Raw genomic sequence first — 23942 nt, 5'->3', positions numbered from 1 at the left:
TGCAAGGGTGGAAGGTACTGTAGCCAAGTTTGAAGATGACACCAATACAGATGGGAAACTAAGTTGCAATGCAGAAAAAACAAATTTACAAATGGATAGGGATAGGTTAGGTAAATGGGCTAAATTTGGCAGATGGAGTTTAACGTGGATAAGTGTGATGTCAAAAATTTGATCAGAAGACTGAAAAAGCAATTTATTATCTTATTCGAACAAAGAACATTACAGCACAGCACAGGCCTTTCGACCTTCGATGTTGCGCCAGCCTGTTAAACCATCCTGAAGCCCGTCTAACCTGGACTATTCCATTATCATTCATATGACCATTTAAATGCCCTTAAAGTTGGCAAGTTTACTACTGTTGCAGGCAGGGTGTTCCAAACCCTTACTACTCTGAGTAAAGAACTCACCTCTGACACCTGTCGTATATCTATCACCCCTCAATTTAAAACTATGTCCCCTCGTGCTAGCCATCACCATCCGAGGAAAAAGGCTCTCAATGTCCACCCTATCTAATCCTCTGATCATCTTGTATGTCTCTATTAAGTCACCTCTCAACCTCTCTCTAACGAGAGAATTGGAGAGAAACTGCAAAGATCCCTCCGTGCAGAGGGATCGAGCTGTCCTTGTGCATGAATCACAGAAAACTAGCTTTTATATATTAAGGGAGGTCAATGGAATTTTTAGCATTTAGTGCTAAAGGAATAAAATATAAAAGCAGGGAAATCTTGCTATAACTGTACAAGGCATAAATGAAACTGTACCTGGAGCAGTGCAAACAGTTTCGGTCCCGTTACATGAGGAGGTATGTAGTTGCATTGGAAGCAGCTCAAAGGTGTTTCATCTGATTGATTCCAGAGGTGAGGGTCTTATCTTATGAGCAGTTCAGGCCAATATTCTTTACAGTTTAGAAGAATGAGGAGAGATCAAATTGAGGTATAAAAGATGTTAAAGGGGATTGACAAAGTAGAAATAGAGTGGATGTCTCCCCTTATGAGGCAACCTAGAATAACAGGTTATCGTTTTCGGCTAAGGGATAATAGATTTAAAACAGTGATGAGCAGAAATGACTTCTCTCAAAAGGATCATGAACCTGTGGAATTCACTACCCCAGCGTGCAGTGGATGCTGGGATATTGACTGAATGAGCAATGGTTTGACGGGCTATGGAGTGTCAGCAGGAAAGTGAAGTTGAAGGCAAGGTGAGATTGGTTATGATCATTTTAAACGGCAGAGCAGGCTCAAAGGCTGAGTTGCCAATTTCTGCTCCTAGTTCTTATGCTAACCTTACTTTATAAGACAACCCTTCCATTCCAGGAATCAGCCGAGTGAATTTTCTTTGAAATGCTTCCAATACAATGGTGTGGGATGTTGTGCATTACAACTTCAATGCTTTTAGACAAAATCCAGGCATATACTTTGTAGTTAGAGTTTTATTTCAACCAACCACACACTATAAAATGCTCCATCCTTCTGGCTGACTCTTCTGTATATACAGTTTAATGCAATTAACTAATTTATCCATAACACCCTGTTTGCCTTGTTACCTTTAACTCCTAGATTATTTAACATCCTATTAAGAGAATGAATACTAACATGGGATGGGGAAAGAAGAGGGGAATGAATGCAAGTGGGCCCATTCTGTCAAAGAATGTTGGAATGATTGGTTTCCTCTAATGTTGCATGGTCCTAATTCAGATTTATGAAATTGAGAATAAATCCCCATATGGTGCAAATGAAATATTGATACCACGTTAAGATTAGATTAGATTCCCTACAGTGTGCAAACAGTCCCTTCGGCTCAACAAACACACACCGACCCTCCGGTGAGTAACCCACCCAGACCTATTTTCCCTCTGACTAATGCACCAACACTATGGGCAATTTAGCACGGCCAATTCACCCGACCTGCACTGGAGGAGGAAACCGGAGCACCTGGAGGAAACCCAGGCAGGCACAGGGAGAATGTGCAAACTCCACACAGACAGTCGCCCGAGGCTGGAATTGAACATGGGATCCTGGTGCTGTGAGGCAGCAGTGCTAACCACTGAGCCACTATGCCGCCCATAAGCTGAGGTTTAGGTGGAATCACACAAAAACACCGATATGAGACCAGATCTAAGAACGTTGTTCTATTACCAAACACTATAATGATCAAGTCATCTGGCTAAAAGATGAGAACAACCTTGGAGGTCAAAACTTTACATGCTTTGAATGAGAAAAACAATTTTATAAAATGCCAAATGTAAACCCATAGCGTAAAGTTAAAGCTACAAAGTCAGATCTGGCTTTAAGCCCTGAATAATGATGCAAGAGATATTTCATAAACAAGACACCTTGTCACATGAAGCTAAGTCTCGATATCTAATTACAGTGCATTTTGGCAAACCTCTGATTCTAAAATTCAACCAAGATATTGGTTTAATAGGTTTGATGGAGCATTTCAGATAGAAAGAGGCCTTTTGAATAGGTATATTTCAAACAGAAAAGGCTTGCTTGGATGAATGATCAGTTCCAGTTATTGAAAACATAGGGAATTCCTCCAGAATCACTGGAGTTGGAGCAGCATTGTTTAACATCAAGACAACATTTAACAGAGGACAGCTAAGGACGAGTAGGAAATCCTGATGAGCAGGGAGACAGACATTTAAGGTGGGTGGCGGGTGGCGGGGGGGGGGGGGGGGGTCTACAGTTTAGAGGAGATGCAGAGAAAACTCCAACAGTGCGGGAATCTGGAACTCTCTGCCTTTTTAAGGGTGGTAAAGTCAGAAAACCTCACAGCAATTATGCAGTATTTAGATGTGTACTTGTGATGCCAAGGCATAGATGGCTTTGGGGCAACAGCTCAAAAATAGAATTAGAACATTTCGTGCCTGTTTTTGACTGGTACAGACTCAACAGGCCTTTTCCTGAACTGTATGACACCATGAAGCTGGGATTTTGAGTGATAGACATGGTTACTCCTGTTAGGTTATGATTAGTCTGCTGGGAGAAAGCCCATTTCCAATCCGTCCTAAATTTAGGAGCCTAACTTTTCCTGAGGCACCACAGAATAGAACCTTTCAAGAATTGATGGATTTAGTTAAGGAATATGAAGATCCCAAGTCTCTTCTAATTCTGAGATGCTATTGGTTTTACTCAGAAATGTAAGAATGAGGGAAAAACGTTTTGGGATTTTTGACTAGGTTAAGTTGACTAGCAGAGGCATGTGCTCTTAATGACTCTTAACTCTTAATGACATGCAGAAAGACTGGTTGGTACATGAGATTAATGGTGTAACCATGCAAAAGCGCCTACTAGTTGAAGCCCAATGCCACTACAACTGGCTTTAATGCGGCAAGTGGAGCGTGTGAGATGCAGGGTATTCCAGTGGAAGTGGGCACCCTCACTGAGCTTGGGGAACGTTTCGAGTGCAGGCATTTATATTGCCTCACTCAGGACATATCCTGATCAGAGGGATTCTCGGTCAGCCCACGCCGAAACTCTAAAACAAAGCCAAGCCTTGGGGACTAAATGCTTAAAATTTTCTTCAGGATCCAGACCGGCAAGCCATCGTAGTTGATGCCAGCATGTGAACTTGAGACAGCGAAGTTTGGTGCAGAAGCAATGGGAATAGCCCTGCATGGGTAAGAGGCATGGTCGATGCAAGGTCAGGTCCAGTGACATACAAAGTCACAGTGATGCGACAGTCCTAAACAAGCAGGTGGACTATGTGAAAGCTGCAAACTTGCAAGCAGCGAGGGAGCAAAACGTGCTTGGCTCCTCGACTAACTTTACAACTGTTCTGGAATCTGTGGGCTCACCCTCTCTGTCAAGCATGAAAAGAATTCGGAATCTGGGATGGACATGGCGGATGTTACCACTCGAAGCCTTTGCCACCCGAAGAGGAGAATTAATTTCTTCTGAGAGCTCTGGGTGCAAGTGGCCAGCTACTGTGCGTTACACGCTATCCGAGACAGAGTTGGAGAAACCTGATCCAGTGCTAAAACACCCCAGGAGGAGCTGCAATAAAATAATGAGCTTATACATTCAGACTCAGAGGGAGAGAGATGTAGTGATTGTAATGATATCAGCCAGATAGATCTCATAGAATATGAGTCCCCGGACTGGGGCTATTAATCTAATCCAATCAGGCAGTCCTGGCTGGCAATATAAACAGGAGTGTCAAAAAGAAAAAAAAATAAACAGGAGTAAAAAGAAATAACCAGGAGTGTCAGAGGTTCTGTTCCCTCTGAAAGCTGGCTCTGAGGAAGCTGGAACAGTGTCAAGGATTCTCCATGTGTAAATAAAGGATAATTGGTGAAGGAATACTGGCCTCTGTGGAGTTATTTCAGGAGGAACCAAAGCAGCATTGGAAGCAAAGCATTCAAAAGTAGCCCTTAAACATTAAGAATTTTGCTTGTGGGACAGGAGCATATTATTCCAAACACAACATCTTGTATCCATATGGAGTAATTAACATAGCAAAGTGCCCCAAGGTGCTACACCTTCCACCATAAGAAATATCTTAACCACGTTGACTGCCACGGTTCAAGCTTGCATGTTGGCAAGAGTATCTACAGGATTGTGAAGATGAGCAACACTGTAAGTATCTGTAATATTTAAGATGACAATGAAAACCTCGTACAAAGTAATAAAAGTTTCATGGTTGGTTCAGATGCTGGATTCAACTCTTTTGAAGGTTCTTCCCTTAATAGTCACAGAGAATTATTTTTTAAAATGTTCAGATTGAAGTTTTTCATTAATATGGTAATTGCAATAGGATTTTTAGAAGACTAATTAATTTGGAAACTTTTATTGTTCAGGAATATGATAGGAAGCTGACAGTGCAATTAATAAAAGAGAACTTGACCTTTTGTACAATGTTTGGTTCAAAAGAATCATTTAGCTTGAGACCAGCTGAGAGCAGAAATTTGAAGGAGAAAAAGATTAAAAGGACAACAATGTCAAATGTGAAGCAGAATAGCTTGCCAAAGTAAAAACAGATTGGGAAATGTCTAAAAGTCATAAATATCAAGCTTCAAACTTGGCTCAGTGATACCATTCTCACCTCTGAGTCACAATGTTATGAATTGAAGAACCACCCTAGAAATACTCAGCAATAATCAGACTAGCACTTCATTGCTGCATTATGATAGAAGTACCACACTGTGCAGCCCTGTCTTTTAGATGAAATGTTAATCAAAGCACTCATGTTAATGGGAGAGTTTGTCTGGGTCCTGGCTAAGATTTATCTGATAACAAAATTTACTTACATGACAAGTTAATTCACAGATCAATTACAATCTCGCTGAATGGCAGATTAGGCTTGAGGGCCTAAATGACCAAATCTTGCTCCTATGTGTATATTATGAGGAAACATATTACTACTTAGGTTAGGTGGATTGGCCATGCTAAATTACTCAGTGTTCAAGGATGTGTAGGCTAGGTGGGTTAGCCATGGGAAGTGCAAGGTTACAAGGGTAGAGTCGGGGGATGGGTCTGGGTGGGGTGCTCGAGGACTGGTGCGAACTTGTTCAGCCAAATGGCCTGTTTCCACAATGTAAGGATTCTATGGATACTTATGGGACTTTGCAATATGCAAATTAACTGCATTGAATATACTTCAAAAATAATGGTTGTTTGTGGAGCACTTTGAGAAAAGAACATAAGAACCAGGAGCAGGAGTAGGTCACCTGGCCCTTCAAGCCTGTACCTCCATTTAATAAGATCATAGCTGATCTTTTCGTGGCCTCAGCTCCATTAACCACCATCAAACCATTACCCTTAATTCCTTTACTCTTCAAAAAATTAGCTATCTTAGCTTTAAAACCATTTACTGAGGAAATCTCAGTCACTTCACTGGGCAGGGATTTCCATAGATTCACAACCCTCCGGGTGAAGACATTCTTTTTTAGATTAGATTACTTACAGTGTGGAAACAGGCCCTTCGGCCCAACAAGTCCATACAGACCGCCCGAAGCGCAACCCACCCAGACCCATTCCCCTACATTTACCCCTTAACCTAACACTACGGGCAGTTTAGCATGGCCAACTCACTTAAACTGCACATTTTTGAACTGTGGGAGGAAACTGGAGCACCCAGAGAAAACTCATGCAGACACGTGGAGAATATGCAAACTCCACACAGTCAGTCGCCTGAGGTGGGAATTGACCCGGGTCTCTGGCGCTGTGAGGCAGCAGTGCTAACCACTGTGCCACTGTGCTGTTCCTTCTCAGTTTGGTTCTAAATCTGCTCCCCGAATTTTGAGGCTATGCCCACTTGTCCTAGTTTCCCCCACCAGTGGAACCATCCTCTTTACTTCCATCTTATCTATACCCTTGTTAGATTTTATGGGTTTCTGGAAGATTACCCCCACCACCACCATTCTTCTAAATTCAAATGAATGTAATCCCAGTCGACGCAGTCTCTCCTCATAAGCCAACCCCCTCAATTCTGGAATCAACCTAGTGAACCTCCCTTGCACCCCTTCTTGTGGCAGCATATCCTCTCTCAAGTAAGGAGACCAAAACTGCACACAGTATTCAGGTGTGGCCTCACCAGAACCCCAGAACTGCTACATAATCTCCCTGCTTTGAAACTCTATCCCTTTAGCAAATTTCCATTTGCCTTCTCAATTACCTGTTGCACCTGCAGACTTACCTTCTGTGATGCATGTACAAAGAAACTCAGGTCCCTCTGTATAGCAGTGTGCTGCAATTTCTTACCAGTAAAGTAATAGTCCTTTTTACTGTTATTCCTATCTCGAGATGTGTTATGTTATGAAAGTTGTTCATTAAGTGAAAGTTAATGCAAAATCATTTCCTACGTCTTCCATGGACAGCAGAAATATACCTTGGAAAAGATTATGCCAATGTGAAAAGTGGGTTAGTCTGTACAAGAGAGAATCAAATCACTTTCAATTAGAGCAGCCAATTTCAAAAAAGAAACAAAATTGAAAGGCAGGCTCAGATTAACCCTCCAACTAACTTCAATAATTTACAATAGTTGATCAGTCAGACAATCAAACCGTTTCTGATTATGAAACTCACCATTCTAGCACTTGCACACAAAAGTACTGCAATTACAATAAAACCGCAGGAGCAGCCTCAATTTGATTTGATTTATTGTCACATGTACCTAAGGACAGTGAAAAGCTTAGTTTGCGAATAATAGAGGCAGATCATAGCAAGGAGGAACATACAGATCAGAGGGTGAAAAAAACATGGATTGAGTGAGGCATACCAGTTACAGGTTTCTCACATGAACAGAGTACAGACTGTTGAAACTCTTTTAGAGAATCCTTTACAGGCAGCACAATTTGAAGGTTTTGATCCTATCATTTCAATTTTTAGGTGAATTTGTCTTGCTAAGTTTTCTCTGGACAATGAGGCCATTTCCTGGTGATGAGCCCAACTGCTGCAGCAGCCATGTCTTACTCATTTAAATTGAACCTTTTGGGAAGAATATTAATACCAAATAATATCAATTATTCCAGGGCACTTATTCCCTAATCCTCATTACTATAGAAAGTAGTTCTTAGAAACTGTAAACCAAAAGTAAAAGCAAAAATCAGCTCTGACCTCTGCACCAAACTCCCACTGTGCTCCAAATTCCCAGACACACACACATACACACATGACATTCTTACTTCCATCTATTTGTGAAGATTGTGCACCTCCAACAGTCCTTTTCTTAAACAGAGGTGGGATGACTCAATAGTAATTAAGTTTCAATATAATCAGCACCTACTGAAGCCCTATTCAGGCTTCAGGTGATAGACAGTTAGCTGCCAGTCCAGGCACTAAAGGAGTTTTACTTATAAAATTAAGTTAGCGCAGGGGGCGGTGAGGCGGAGGACTCAAGGCAGTGAGATCAGTGGCAGTGAAGGAGCAGTTGCAGCATGGCATTGCTGGGCCCAGTGCGGGCATTTTTGGTGAGCCAGGCTCATGGCAGCAGTGGCAAGGATGCTCTGGACATTTTCTTGGTTTCTGTTTCTTTAATTTCGACTTTTGTTATTAATTTTAACTATTGTATTCCAAGATAGCGTCGGAGGGTGGCAACTCTGCACACTGTTCACTGTACTCCCATACTCTCGTACTCAGGTACTTGTGATAATAAAATCAAATCTAATCTAATCTGACTTGGCTAATGCTGTAAGAACCAGAAGACACAGATTTAGGATTTGGGCCAAAAGCCAGAGGAGGATGAGAGGAATTTTTTTTTTCAACAAGTGGGTGGTAATGACCTGGTACTCTTTACCCATGAGGTAGTGGATCCAGGAAAAACCATTGATTTCAAAAGGAAATAGAGTCAGAGATGTATACCACAGAAACAGACCTTTCCGTCCAACTTGTCCATGCCGACCAGGTATCCTAACCCAATCTAGTCCCACCTGCCAGCCCATATCCCTCCAAACCCTTCCTATTCATATATGCATCTAGATGCCTTTTAAATGTTGCAATTGTACCAGTCTCCACCACTTCCTCTGGCAACTCATTCCATACATGTACCACCCTCTGTGTGAAAAAGTTGCCCCTTAGGTCTCTTTTATATCTTCACTCCCTCACCCTAAACCTCTAGTTCTGGACTCCCCCATCCCAGGGAAAAGACTTTATCTATTTATCCTATGCATGATTTTATAAACATCTAGAAGATCACCCATCAGCCTCTGACACTCCAGGGAAAATAGCCCCAGCCTATTCAACCTCTCCTTATAGCTCAAATCCTCCACCCTTGGCAACATCCTTGTAAATCTTTCTGAACCCTTTCAAGTTTCACAACATCTTTCTGATAGGAAGGAGACCAGAATTGCTTGCAATATTCCAACAGTGGCCTAACCAATGTCCTGTACAGCCGCAACATGACCTCCCAACTCCTGTATTCAACACTCTGACCAACAAAGGAAAGTATACCAAACGCCTTCTTCACTGTTCTATCTCTTTGCAACTCCACTTTCAAGGAGCTATGAACCTGCACTCCAAGGTCTCTTTGTTCAGCAACACTCCCTAGGACCTTACCATTAAGTGTATAAGTCTTGCTAAGATTTGCTTTCCCAAAATGCAGCACCTCACATTTATTTATTATGTTTGTACTTGAAGGATTTAAACTTGCAGGGTTTATCGTACCAAACAGGGGACAGGGACTGACTTGATTGCCCAATGGGGAGCTGGCATAGATTTGATGAATTGATGTCCTCCTTCAGTATTGTTAATTTACCTATAACTTTCATTTTTAACAAACACTTTCTTTTCATGGCACTCTGACCACTCCCACTTATATCCCTCCTGTGAGCTGATGAGCTTCAAACAAAGCCAGGCACCCATGCATCAAGAAAATTCCATTGGCTCCTATCAAAAATTACAGTGAAGTGCTTCCTCAACAACCTTAATTGAGTTCTCACCACTAATGCACTGGTTTTTGGCCATGCACTCAGCACTCATCCATTCTGGGGTAAAATGGATATAGCAGGAACACATCGCACTGGGCCAGTTTGTCATGTTTTTCTCATTTTATTTGTGCCTCATCTGGTAAAATTTCCCTTTAGGAAGCTCAGACAAACTAAAATAAAAGTGAAGATGGCTATCATTTTATTACAATTTATCTGTATGGTGAATAATGACTTTTAAAAGCAAGCGTTACTCTAAGCTGAGCATTCATTTCTCGTGATCACCATATCTAAAATTTGCTTCTAAAGAAACTAGCTTACTTATACTTAAAGTACACCAATTTTTTTCAGATCATATTAGCATGATTCTACCTTGATAACAAAGTTTTCAAATAAAAGCAAAATACTGCAGATGCTGGAAATCTGAAACAAACAAACTGAAGAAATTCAGCATGTCAGGCAGACAGAGAAACAGCGTTAAGTCCGGTTCATCTCTCTGCAAATGCTGCCAGATCTGCTAAGTTTCTCCTGCATTCTCTGTGTTTGTTATTGAAAAGTACTGTGGGTACATGCATGGAGGGGTTGAATCGGATTTTCTCCAAATTGTGTTTGTATGAAGATTGTTTCACAGAATCGTCACAATAAATTCCAAGAAAATTTAGATCATTGAATACAGAATCCTGAATGAATGCTGTCTGGTGCTGTTCTGAACGACCTGTTTTCTATTGCAAGCACGTAACTGAATGTTCTCACTTTAAACAATGTGAGGCATACCACAAATTCTTACCTTAAATCAGGCTTACACAGATGCCAGTGCTTAAAAGTTTGTGCTGCAATTCTTGAGTGAACTGTGGGCAATATAAATAAACATCCAAAACATCTTGGCTCAGACAATGAAAAACATTCATATTTTCACTGCCTAATCATTGTCTATTATGGACAGAACTGTTAACACGATATGATCTTCCACTGACAAAACAACAAATCTTTGGGGGAAAAAGCTGATTCATGACAGACAAAGTAAATTCTAATTTCAGTGACTTTTTAGGCCAGTTCTCCTGTACAGGCAATAAACTTTTACATGTTCCAGCTGCACATACCTGGGGCTTTGGCACAAGCTTTTATTGATCCCATGGTCCCCGAAACACATTTTACCAATGATGTGCTACAGTACTTCAACTCAACATTTTGGATAGAACCCTCCAGAGTTGGCAATGGATTCTGGGATTTCACACCTAATAAAAGAAAATTGCAAATAAAGTAGTCTGCAGTATTTAAATAATCAGAACTTTTAAATAGAGGAGCTATTTCTCAACACTTAAAATATTTAATGTTTTGCACACAAGAACTTAATGCATAGATATGGAAGCTTTAAGTAGAGCTACCTAAAAAAACACACAAGTAGCGAAAACAATTGCTCAAAGACAACATTCTGATGGAAAGACATCAAGCAACTACTTGCATCTTCCAAAGTTTAGCACAATATATGAACTCTCAGGCAAATCACAAGCAATGGGTTAAAGATAACAACAACAACTTAATCCCAAATTGCATGACAGTAAAATCCAGCATAAAATTCAGATGCAATCACCCTGCATTATCCCTTCAAGCTGTAACTTTAGAGTAGAGGACAACCTAATTCAGGACAGTGTAATCTCACACAATTTAAATTTTGCACAACCAATAAGTCCAATGTGGTAGTCACACCTGTTTTACAAAGTGCTCAGGTTGTCCACTGCACTCCTTGGAATAACATTAGTACAGGATTTCCTCCACCCTATACCTTCTAAAAATTCTAGTTTCTAATTGTTGGAAGAGAAATAGTGTATGCAGGAGACATCAGCCAGTCAGGAGCCATGCTATGTTAACAAGGTTCCGCCTGGCTGGACATAGAGATACATCCTAACTGTCAAACAAAACAATCCCACTAATCCCGAAACAAGTGAATTCTGCTGTAAACCTAATTTATGCTTACAGTCTTTACTAAATTGGAACAGCTCACAACAACATGGTGTCTGTACTGAGCATATTTATGTAGATAGAGTCATACAGATAGAGTGAAAACAGACTCTTCAATCCAACCAGTCCATGTCGACCATAATCCCAAACTAAATTAATCCCACTTGCCTGCGCCCAGCCCATATCCCGCCAATATATATAAAAAATATGAATATTCAATAAAAGCTTGAAAGACACAAAGGCTACTTCGCATTGGTCTGTAATATATAATGAGGTAAAAACAATGACTGCAGATGCTGGAAACCAGATTCTGGAAACCAGATTCTGGATTAGTGGTGCTGGAAGAGCACAGCAGTTCAGGCAGCATCCAAGGAGCAGTATATAATACTGAACAATGGCATTTGGCTTAAAGGTGAAAATCCACATTTAAATATCTTCTGATGAACTTGTGCTACAGATTTTTGATCAGGTCATCATTCTAATTCTACTGATTTCACTATTGGTGACTTCAATTTTCCAAAGACACTTTCTCTAATAATATTGTTCAAAACAATGAAAAACCACTTTCCTAAAAACACAAGACTTGCAGAAAAAAACTGGCAAACTGATGATAGAAATATTGTAATCAATATTACGAATTTGATGTGGCCATTATCTAACCTTTGTAAAATAATTGTCAACTTAGATTTGCGCTTATTTCATAATCTTCTGCAAAGTGCAGTCTAAGGTCCGCATCATTACAGACCTAAGAGATTTTGAGTTGCAGATTATGTTTTACGGTTACTGTAAACTTTTCCCCTAAACTCAACAAGCTTACCCAGTTAATAAAGCACTTAATATAGTTATACAGGTGGTTACTTTGTTAACCATTTACTCTATTAATATACCCTTTGCCTTATCTGGCAATTTATTACTTACAGGCAAGAGGTTAGCCTTGCTTCTTTTTGAAACAAAATGTGAAGATATAACAAATAAGGAAAATGTTATTTGACCGTGTAAAGATTTTGGTCTCCATTGAGGGCTTCTTCAAACCCAAAGTAATCTAGTGTCAGTCTAGCTTTCTGATCTAAGTGCAAGAACCTTATTGAGTAAACAACATTAAGTTTATTGCATCATTGTAACTATTTATAGATTTCAAAATGACCACTATTTTAAAGTGAATGTTACATGCACATTGGTCCAAGACCGGTCTCTTACAAGCTCATTCTTTATTCTAATCAATTCCTCAATACATCATCAGAGGAGGCAGTACTCAATCAAGTACTAACCTTTTCAGATACAAGCAATATGTGACACCTATCTTTCAAGCATAAAAAGGCATAAAGAGCATACTGATTTAACAATGAGACCCCACATACACAATCAATAGCTGGCACCTTAATTTTTCCTTCAATAATTATCAAAAGTATTGTACCGTTGTCATTGGCAAACAGGTACAAAAATATCCACAACTTTAGCAGATTAGAACACAACATACATTTTTGAAAGGAAATCATTGATTAACAATATTTACAAGATGATGCATATTAATACTAAAAACACAAAAAAAACCTGCTCAAACAACACACGAGCATAATTAAATGCAAAAGAATTGGTACAATCTGTGGTCTATCTCACTTGTACTAAATACATTATGTTATAAAGGGCACAGAATACATTCTCCGTGAAAATTGCTATTTTATCAGCACTGCTTTTGTCTTAGACAGTAAGCTTCTAAATATATTTCTTCCAACTGTAATGTCTGCCTGATGTGGCAAGATAAATGGAAAAGAAAATGCTGCAGAAAATGATGATCTCACCTTTAGTTTGATTTCTATTTCAAGAGCTCTGTAAAACATATGTGAGCAAGAAAAAAAACTACTGCAAACATTCCATCTTTCTATTTTCTTTTATTTGAATTCACTTTAACTATTAATGATGAGAGACCTAAAGTCTACCATTCAGAAAGCGTTGAAGTTGCTTTGGAATATCTACCTGCTCTTTTTTCCTCAATATGACATATTTTACACTAGTGGTTCAATGTTCCTGAGAGTTTTATTATGCCCATTTATATTTCTGCAAAACGGCATATTCACATGTGCAATCACACAAAACACTGCAATGTCTCACAATGGAGGAGTAAAAATAACATTTAAGAATATTCCAACACACTAACAATTACCACCAGCACAATAATTTGAACTTTGTATTGCTTTAAAAAGGAAAAAAGTTTCCAAAGGCTCTTTAAAGAACTTTCATCATTCAAAGCAAATGGAAGACAAGCAAGCAATTTTGAATGAGTTTACTCAATAAGGGGAGTCTTAAAAGGACAAGAGAAGGATGGAGAGGCAAAGGTATTTATGGGGCAAACTCCATATATGTCCCAAGAAACTGAAGGTATGGCTGAAAAATGGGAGCAAAGAGATATGGATTCATATGAGCCAAAGCAGGTCAGCGAGAAACTTGCAGGGTAGTGCTGCCTGAGATTAGAGAGGGGCCAAGAAAGGGTGTTAAAACACAAGGATAAGAAGTTAGAGAACAGAAAGAACAAATGCAATACAGCAAGCACAAAGGGCATGAGAGGTGATCAGGACAAGGTACAGGATAAAAGATGGCATATGAACACAAATAAGGAGCTGGACAGACCACGATCCATCAAGCCTTCTCCCCCCCATTCAAAAATATGGTCAATTTGATTAATCTATGCTTTTGCCTATCCTGATAACTTTTGACCACTTTGCTTATCAAAACTCTATCTCCACTCCTTTCCACATCCATTCTGTGAAAACCTTTATAAATCTATGATTCAATCAAGTTGCATCTTACACTTTGAAGCACCTGTAGCTACAAACCTAGCCTGCCCAACCAGTCCTCATTCGACAACATGCTCCTTCTAGGTATTTGCTTAGTGGCCCTCCTCTAAACAGTCTCAGCATATTTAAAGATTTCCTGAAAGGAGAGCAATATTATGAACAGTATTCCAGATATAGACTCACCAAAGCCCTGCATAGCTGAATCATAACCTCTCTACATTTGTATTCAATTCCCCTTGCAATAAATGATAACATTTTACTAGCTTGCCTAATTACTTGCTGCACCTGATTAATAGCCTCTTGTGTTTCAAGTATGACACCCAGATCCTTCTGTATTGCAGAATACTGTAATCTCTCACCACTTAGGTAATGCCTTTTTATATTTCTTATCAAAATGAACAATGTCATATTTTCTCACATTAAACTGCATTTGCCAAATCCATGTTCACTCACTTCGTGAATTCACATTTCTCTGTTGCGTTTAAGTCCTCTTCACAACTTATGTTCCTACCAATGTTTGAATTAGAGAGCAAATTTAGCAAAGGGTTCTTCTTCAAAGTAAATTATGTACTTTGGAATAAGTTGAGGCCACAACACCATTGTTACAACCAGAAAGTGATCCATCTATTGGTACTCTCTGCTTCTTCTTAGCTGGCCCATCTTCTAATCATGTCAATGAGTTTCCCTTATACTATGAGCTTTCAATTTTTCACAAAACGTTTGATAAGGCACTCAAATGGTTTCTCAAAATCCTAGGACAGTACATCCAGTGGGTTCCCCTTTAACCACAGCACATATTACTTCCTCAAGGAGCGTCAATACATTGGTTAAACACGATTTTCCTTTTACACAAACTTTTAACACTGCCCGATTCACTTGAATTTTTCAATATTTCCTGATAATAGCATCTTTCCTCTATGACAAATATCAAATTAACTTGCCTACAGTTTCCTGCTTTCAGTCATTCTCTCTTTTCGAATAACGGAATTATATTTCTAATTTTCCAAATAATAAAGGCTTCCTGAAGTCCAGGAAATTTTAGAAAATTAGAATAAAATGCATCAACTATCTTACTAGCCACTTCTTTCAAGATCTATTTAGGTCCATTAGGATCTGGTGACTTGTCAGCTCCAAAGGTCTGCTTTTATCTCCCACAGTACTGTGATCTGAAGTGACTAAATAGTCCACTGCTGGAACCACGCTGTTGCCACAGGGGCAGATGCTGTTTTCTAAGACAGTGGGTGGGATGCTAGCATTTTCATATACTCCTTCTGCTGTTTGACCTGTATAGCCTATCAAAGATACTCTAAACACTTGACATCTTCACAGATCCTTCTTCTCCAGTAACCAGTAATGCTACACAAAGATCAGAGCTGGGACCTCTGCTGTTGATAATATATATAAATTATTTGGATAAAAATGTAACTGGTCTGATTAGTAAGTTTGCAGATGACACAAAAATTATTGGGAGTTGTGACAGGGAGGAAGGTTGTCATTCCACGTTTCTGCACACTCACGATAATCTTTTATCCCCTTGGTTACCTAGAATCTACCCACATTTACCGTAAAAATATTTAGAAAGTCTGCAAGCACTGCCTTTTGAAGAAGGGAATTCCAAAGATACTCAAATTCTCAGACAAAAAGAAAACCCTCATGTCCCTCTTAAAATGGGTGACCCATTAGTTTTATAATATAACCTCTGGTGCTACATTCTCTCTGAAGAGGAAACTTTCTTGCCACATCCACCTGGTCAAATTCCCTCAGTGTATCACTTAGGTCACCTCTGACTCTTTTATGCTCCTGAAGATACAGGCCTAGCCTGTCTAGCCTCACCTCATAAAGCAATCCATTCTTTCCAGGTATTAGCATGGTAAACCTTCTCTGAACTGCTGCCAGTGCATTAAAATCCTTTGATAAGTATGGTAACCAGTATTGTACACAGTATTCCAGACGTAGTCTCAACTTATTTTAACCTATCTGTTTCCCTTTTTTAGGGTCCTTACTTCCCAACTCACTTTCTACTCATCTTTTGTGTCATCAGCAAATTTAGCTACCGTACCTTGGGCACCTTCATCCAACTCATTGACAAATTGTCAAGAATTGAGAGCCAGCACTAACCCTGTGGCATACCAGTTATGACATCCTGCCAGCCTGTAAAAGACCAATTAATTCCTATTCTCTGCTTCCCAATGGCCAGCCAATCTTCCATCCATGCCAATACGTCACTCCCTACACGATGAGTTTTTAGCTTTTGCATAATTGATATGACACCTTATCAAATGCCTTCTGGAAATTTAACCATAAAACAAACTACTTGTTTTCCTTTATCTACAGTACAAGGTAGCTCTTCAAAAGAACTCCAATAAATTAGAGAAACATTATTTTCCTTTGACAAACTCATGTTGAATCTGCCCGATTACCTTGAACTTATCCAAATGCTCTGTTTTCATGTGTTTAATAATGGCTTCTAACATTTTCCGAATGACAGGCTTGCTTGTATTTTTCTGTTTTTTTTTGCCTCCTTGCCTTTTAGAACAAAGTATTTACATTTGGTCTCTTCCAATATGAAGAAACCTTTGCCAAACCTAATGGGTTTTGGAAAATTAAAATAAACACATAAAAGTAGCAGCTCATGACTTAGTTAAAGAACCCAGAATGAAATACATCAGGATCCAGGTACTTGTGAACTCTCAATTTCAATAATTACTCAGTACTACTTCCCTGGTAATGCTAATTTTCTTGAGCTCCTTCCTCCCTTTCAATTCCTGATTTATAGCTATTTCTGGAATGTTACTTATATATCCTCTCTAGTGAAGACTTATGCACAATATCGGCTCAATTTATTAGTTATCTCTGTTCTCCATTACTAAATTCCCAGACTCATATATAGGACCAACACATACATTGTTAACTCATCTTTTTTTAAAACCTTCAAAGAAAATTTTTCTATCTGGTATTTTCTCCCGTTCTCTAAATTCTCTCTCCTTATTAATCTTGTGGTAACTTTTCTCTGTTATCAAATTCTGTCCAATCTTCTGACTTGCAACCTATCTTTGTAGAATTATATGTCTTTACTTGAGTTTGATATCATTTTAGAGTAGAGTTATTTGAGCACAATAGCGCATCTGTCCTGTTGAATTCTTATTTGTTGGAATGTATTTATTCTGTAATTTCTGCAACATCACCTTAATGTTTGTAACTGCTCCTCTACTGATTCCACCCTGTAACCTCAATTGACAGTTCACTATCACAAGCTCCGCTTTCATGTCCTCATATCTATCCTGACATAAATTCAAAATAGTACACTTGGTCACAAAATTCTTCCCCTTAAACTGCAAAATTCAATCATGATATGGCCACTGCTACCCAGGGATGCTTTCACTATGAGGTCAGTAATTAATTCCATCATCTCATTCATCAAAACCAGTATAACATATCAATATTCTTTTTGATTAACAAAACCAATCCTTCATCCTTTTCTGGTTTCCTAGCCCTCCTAAATGTCACATAATCCTTCAATATTCAGGTTCCAGTCCTCTGCTGAAGCTATGGCTCAGTCGTAGTTTAAGCCACGTCACCACAGCTTTCTCCAGGACAATTAAAAACGAGCAATAAATGGTTGCCCACCCAGATACATCCAGACCACCACGTGAATAAAATAAAACAACACTAAGCCTGTAGCAGAGAAATTATTCTGGAAGTCTTGCATTAGGCTGCATCATCTGCATGCTTATCTCTCACAGCTGATTCTGAAACATTCTGAAACATTTGAGAGTCCTATGCATTGAGTCATGTTGACTATGAGGTACTGACTGTGTACATCTTTCATTGTAGCATTCATGAACCCATCATCATTGTATTTCTTGCAGCATTTCTGATGCTGCTATTGCCCCATGTGGACCAAACTAATGTAGACCGGACTAGATTTTGTGATTCCAGCAGTTGTTAGCTTCTATCATGGTACAAACATTATTGCGGCCCCTCACAAAAACAATGATATAGTCAAACAGTTGGTAATGTCCACAATGAGGTTGTAAGACTAAGGTCCTGCATTTGTCTCTATGGCGAAATAGGGTGCCTGTTCTGATTAGATTAGATTAGATCCTCCTACAGTGTGAAAACAGTCCCTTCGGCCCAACAAGTCCACACCAACCCTCTGAAGAGCAACCCACCCAGATCCATTTCTGTCTGACTAATGCACCTAACACTACAGGCAATTTAGCATGGCCAATTCACCTAACCTGCACATTTCTGGACTGTGGAAGGAAACAGGAGCACCCGGTGAATGTGCAAACTCCGCACAGACAGTTGCCTGAGGTGGGAATCGAACCTGGGTATCGAACCTGAGTCCCTGGCACTGTGAGGCAGCAGTGTTAACCATTGAGCCACTGAGCATTTTCTCAGAAGCGGGATGCCAATAGGGTTTACATTCCCTACATATTCATTGCCAATCACACCTTTCCAGATGTTTCAGTTCATCCCAACTTTGGCATTAAAATCACCAAGGTGAATCCGCTTTTCTCTCTTTCGGACATGGGACAACAAATGGTTCGGACCTCTATTGCTTCTAGGATTAGGACATAGGCACTGCCAACTGTGGTGTACTGTGTCTGTGCTAGGGTGAACCAAAGGATCCCAAAGTGCGTGAATATCCCACATAAGGCTCAACGAAACAGTCAACAAGTTTGTCTTTCTGCAAGGGTTCACTGAAACAGTCAACAAGTTTGTCTTTCTGCAGCAAAACCAACCCCATGGAGTCAGCATTCATCCTCAAATTTACCCTGCCTAAACAGATGTGTTACTGCCACTTTACCTTTTGAGCTGACCTTCTCCTGCCTAGCATGCTTCAATGAGGGCAGCAATATCTATGTCACAGCACCAGAGTTCTTGGGTTATGATAACATTTAAGCCTGAAACTGCAGGAATGGAAAATGTCTGTCTTCTTTTAATGTGGAGTGGGCCCATCACATAGACTACCACATGGTCTTGGTGGACAGAGGGATTTGTTCAGGGATAGTGAAGACAATGGAGATTAAGTTCCATCACATGGATGGGAACTAACATACTGTTGCACTGCAATGATGTCGAACAATCAAACACAGACAAAAAAAATCATCCTGGAAAATAAACCTATAAATTAGGACTTGAGGTATTGTGGTGATGGAGGGCTATGCCAAATGCAACCAGAAAATATTCAACAGCTGGTTTTGGAAATTGTAAGCACAGTAAGCCATAATCATGCTGGATTTTCCAGACAAGATCAAACAGAATTATTTGTTTGACTGACCATTTGAGACAGAAAAATGAATATCTTGCCTGCAGGAAATAGCTAATTAATACTATGAGGAGCAGATGCAGCTCGGATAATGTTTGGCACTCAGGCTTTCTTCCCTCCTCTACATCTGAGCGGAGGGCAAAAAATAGCAATGGATAGAAGGATAGGACAGAGAATTGCATAAGGTGAGCACCAGTGTGACAGCTGATCTCTGGGACAGTTGAAATCTACAGGGCTGGTGTACCCTGAGCTTTCTTACATATAAAAGTCCAGAAAGGAAATACAGTAACACAATGGATTATTAGTTCAGCAATATGCTCAGAGACACAAGTTCAAATCCTACCTAAGAAATTTTAATTCAATGAAATTAACCTAGAGTTTAAAATTTAATATCAATTGTGCCCACTGCAAAACCTGTCTGGTTTTTACCCTTTAGGGAAGAAACTCAAAAGCAACTAGTTAACTATCTAAATGAGCTCTCTAGGATAACAACACACCTCCTGACCCTTCAGCACTTCCTAACCCAGACACAGTGCACCACAGTTGTCAGTGCCCACACAACAACACGAGAAGCAATCAAGGCCTACAGTCTGGCTCAAAAATGACTCCAGACCAATAATAAAAGTTTGCTTTTAAGTGACCTTCAAAATGGTCTCAAAAGCCACTCACTTGTTCTCAAGGAATCTGTTCAACACCAACTTAAGAAAAAATAGGGACAGATAAGGCCAGTACTTAGTCAGCAATGTCCACATCCAGGAAAGAATTTAAAAAGTAAAAGTTCGGTCTGACATAGAAAGGAAATACCAAATACTCCAATATTCATCTAATAATTAAATGAGTGATTTTCAATAAATTACTTTTTTCTATGCCAAATGTAAAGACACTCACAAAACTAATAAGTCAATCAGAAATATTTGTTGAAAATGGAGTTAAAAATAGAAGGTGCAAAATTCAAAATCTGTATTTCAGAAGTCACAGATACATTGTGAGGTACAATGACAGAAATTTATTGAACACACCAAATACCAAAATTTCAAAATAAGAGATATTTAATTCAAACAGGTCACATATCATCTGAGTTAACAGAATCAAACAAGTAATTGACAGCAAGCAGTTACCTCTCCCCATTCTTTTTCAATCTTCAAGCTGCCCATGACTGAGCCTTTTTAAATAGGCATTGATTTAATTCAAGCATAGAACTCTCAAAACAAACCAAACAAGAACATCTGTGAAGAAGATTATATTGCTGCCAAAGACAATATAAAATATGTTACAGTTCCTGATTTACAAATTAGCCAATCAAGAAACTTTGTAAAGGATCCGATGGGGTATTATTATTGTCTTTATTTAGTTAATGGTGAATTCAATGGTTCACTTTGTTTATTATCTTAATGTTTCAGTTTGTAGTGACAAATTGTGGATCAACAAGCTATAAATGCTGACAAATGTATTTGGAAATATCAAGAATTAAATTACACAACAGATTAAATGGTCTCCTTCTGTGCTGCATGATTCCATGCATAAATAAAGTTACTAATAAATTGATAACAAGATAACTGATCCACACTGTACATACTTACATTACGGTTACTCATGCTAGTGTTCACAGCAAATAGAAACAGACAAAAATAGAAATCAAAAGGAGGCAGTTCAGCCCATCCTGCTTTTACTGGTCAAAAAAAAAAGTGATCCACTTCAATCCCACTTTGTGCTTTATCTGTAATATTATAGGCTACTGCATTTTGCACACGTGATTTTTTTTACCCCAGGTTTAGAGTTTCAGATTCATTTCAGTTGGAAGGGCTCCATCCAAATCATGCTGGGACCAGTAGATAAGGGTTTAAACTAAATGGGGTTGGGTTAGGCTCATTCAGTTTCATGGAAAATTAGACAAATAAAATTAAAAGATAAGACTGCAGGTTGGTTTGAGGCGGATTGTTAGAAGAAAATAAAAAGGAATGGCAGAATGTGCAAAAGTTATATTACACCAAGGAATCATACAAGAGTAGGGAAATTTGATAATAGGAAAAAAATGAGGCTTTGTATCTGAACAAATGATGCATTTGGAATAAAATTCATGAGTTTGCAGTGTAAATAGAGATGAATGGGCCTGATTTGGTGGTGATCACTGAGACATGGTCGCTAGGAGACCAAGTTTAGGAATTGAATAACCAAGATAATTCAGTGTTTTGGGGATAGGCAGGAAGGGAAACAAGGTGATGTGACTTTTGTAGAAGAAGAGATCAGTGCTGGAGTGAGAAATAAAATAGGCACTGGAGATCAAGACATAGAATTAGTGGGGGTCAAAACAAGAATTATCAAGGGAAGGCAGTCCCTGATGCAAGTAATCTATAACTTCCCAAACTGGGGCTTGTAAAAATATACAGCATCAATCATGGGTGATTTTAATATGCACGCAGACTGAATTAATCAAATTAGCAAGGAGAGCCTTAAAGGGGACTTCACTGACTTTATTAGAGAGTGTTTCTTGGAGCAATATGTTGGATTTGATACTGTGCAATGAGATAGGGTTAAATAATGACCTCACAACAAAGGATCCTGTAGGGAAAAATGATCATAGCATGCTAGAATTTCAAATTCATTTTGATAGTGAAAAACTGGAGTCTCACACTAGCGGTCTGGTGTAAAACAAAGGTAATTCCATAGTATGATGACAAATTTGGCTACAGTGGACTGGGGAGTTAAACTACAAGATAGGGCAGTTGTTGAGCAGGTGTTAGATGTTTAAAGAGATAATTTGTCCCAATTAAAATATATTCCACAGAAGAATTATACAGCAAATTGAAGTCTTTGGAAAAGTTGATGAGCAGAGAGATCTGGGAGTGCAGGTCCATTGTATCCTGAAGATTGCTGCACAGGTAGATAGAGTGGTCAAGAAGGCATATAATATGCTTGTCTTCATCGGATGGAGTATTGAGTATAAGAACTGGCAGGTCATGTTAAAATTGTACAAGACATTGGTTTGGCCGCATTTAGAATACTGTGTACAGTTCTGATCGCCACATTACCAAAAGGATGTGGACGCTTTGAGAGGGTGCAGAGAAGGTTTACGAGAATGTTGCCTGGTATGAAAAGAGGTTGAGTGAGTTAGGTTTGTTTTAATTAGAAAAAAGGAGATTGAGGGAGGACCTGACTGAGGTCTATAATATCATGAAGGGTATAGACAAGGTAGATAGAGATAAGCTTTTTCCCAGGGTGAAGGATTCAATAATGAGGGGTCACGCTTTCAAGATGAGAGGTGAAAAGTTTAAGAAGGATACACGTGGCAAATACTTTACTCAGAAGGTATTAGGTGCCTGGAATGAATTGCCAGAGGTAGTAGAGGCAGGCATAGTAGATTCGTTTAAGATGCGTCTGGACAGATGCATGAGTAGGTGGGGAGCAGAGGGATACAGATGCTTAGGAATTGGGCAGCAGGTTTAGACAGTAGATTTGGATCGGCTCAGGCTTGGAGGGCTGAAGGGCCTCTTCCTAGGCTGTACATTTTCTTTGTGCTTCCTTGTTCTTTAAGAAGAAAGAAGCGGCAGACTGGAAGTTTGGGAAACTTTCAAAGACCAGCAGAAGAATTATAGAAAAAGTAATAAAATAACAAAGGTAAATTATGAAAGAAGACTCGTGCAAAGTCTCTAAGGATATAAAAGGGAAAATAGTAGCTTAAGCAAATGCCAGTTCTTTGAAGAATGAGACTTGGAAGTTAATAGTGGAGAACACAGAAATGGCAAAGATATTAAATCAATATTATCCCTCAGTTTTCATGGTACATTAGCAGCTTCCCAATAGCAACAGATAATGCACAGGTTATTACAAGGGAGGAACTTAGCATAATCATTATCACCAGGGAAAACATACTGAGCAAACCATTGGGATTGAAGACAGACTAGTCTCCAAGGCTTGATGTCCTACATCCTTGGGTGTTAAAAAGAAGTGGCAGAAGAGATAATGGATCCATTGGTTATAGTATTCCAATATTCTCTGGATGTGGAAAAATGCTAAAAGAATGCCCTTATCCAAACAGAATGAAAGCACAAAGTAGGAAACAATAAACTAGTTCGCTGAACAAATGTTAATGAGGATCCATTATTAAGAAAATAATAACAGGATAGTTGAAAAGTCAAACCACGATCCATCAGAGTCAGTGTGGTTTGAAACAAGTCAATCATATTTCACTATTTTGGGAGAATAACAAGCAAAATGGATAATGGGGATCCTGTAGATGTAGTATATCTAGACTTGCAAACGAATTTAAGGTACCACAAAAAAGACTATTGTATATATTAAGACGACATGGGGGTTAGGGATAATATATTGGATTGGGGATTGGCTAATCAACATAAGCAGAGAGTTGGGATAAATGGGCTTTCTTCTGATTGGCAAGATTTATCTAGTAGGGTGCAACAGGATTCAGTCCCTCAGGCTTATATACATATATAAATAACTTGGATTCAGGATAGAAGGTACTGTAGCCAAATTTGGAGATTATACTAAAATAGGTGGGAAAGTAAGTTACAATAGGAGAACTAAGAAATTTACA

At 39.1% G+C, this 23942-nt stretch overlaps 1 protein-coding gene across 5 annotated transcripts in view; it reads right to left on the bottom strand.

The window, feature by feature from the left end:
- The window catches only part of LOC140476882 (intermembrane lipid transfer protein VPS13B-like), a 957534-nt gene that overhangs the window by 639062 nt on the left and 294530 nt on the right, over window positions 1–23942 (bottom strand). For all 5 annotated transcript variants that reach the window (XR_011960620.1, XM_072569770.1, XM_072569768.1 and 2 more), the window contains exon 18: window positions 10465–10599. Coding sequence is in view for 4 of the 5 variants with exons in the window: in XM_072569770.1 (XP_072425871.1) it covers window positions 10465–10599 (135 nt within the window). In the remaining variant the exon portion in view is untranslated. The remainder of the gene's footprint in view (window positions 1–10464; window positions 10600–23942) is intronic.

The sequence above is a fragment of the Chiloscyllium punctatum genome, chromosome 5, assembly GCF_047496795.1.
Source record: "Chiloscyllium punctatum isolate Juve2018m chromosome 5, sChiPun1.3, whole genome shotgun sequence".
Taxonomy (NCBI): Eukaryota; Metazoa; Chordata; class Chondrichthyes; order Orectolobiformes; family Hemiscylliidae; genus Chiloscyllium; species Chiloscyllium punctatum.
The sequence above is the reverse complement of the archived record's forward strand: the minus strand, read 5'-3'. Positions and strand labels throughout refer to the sequence as shown.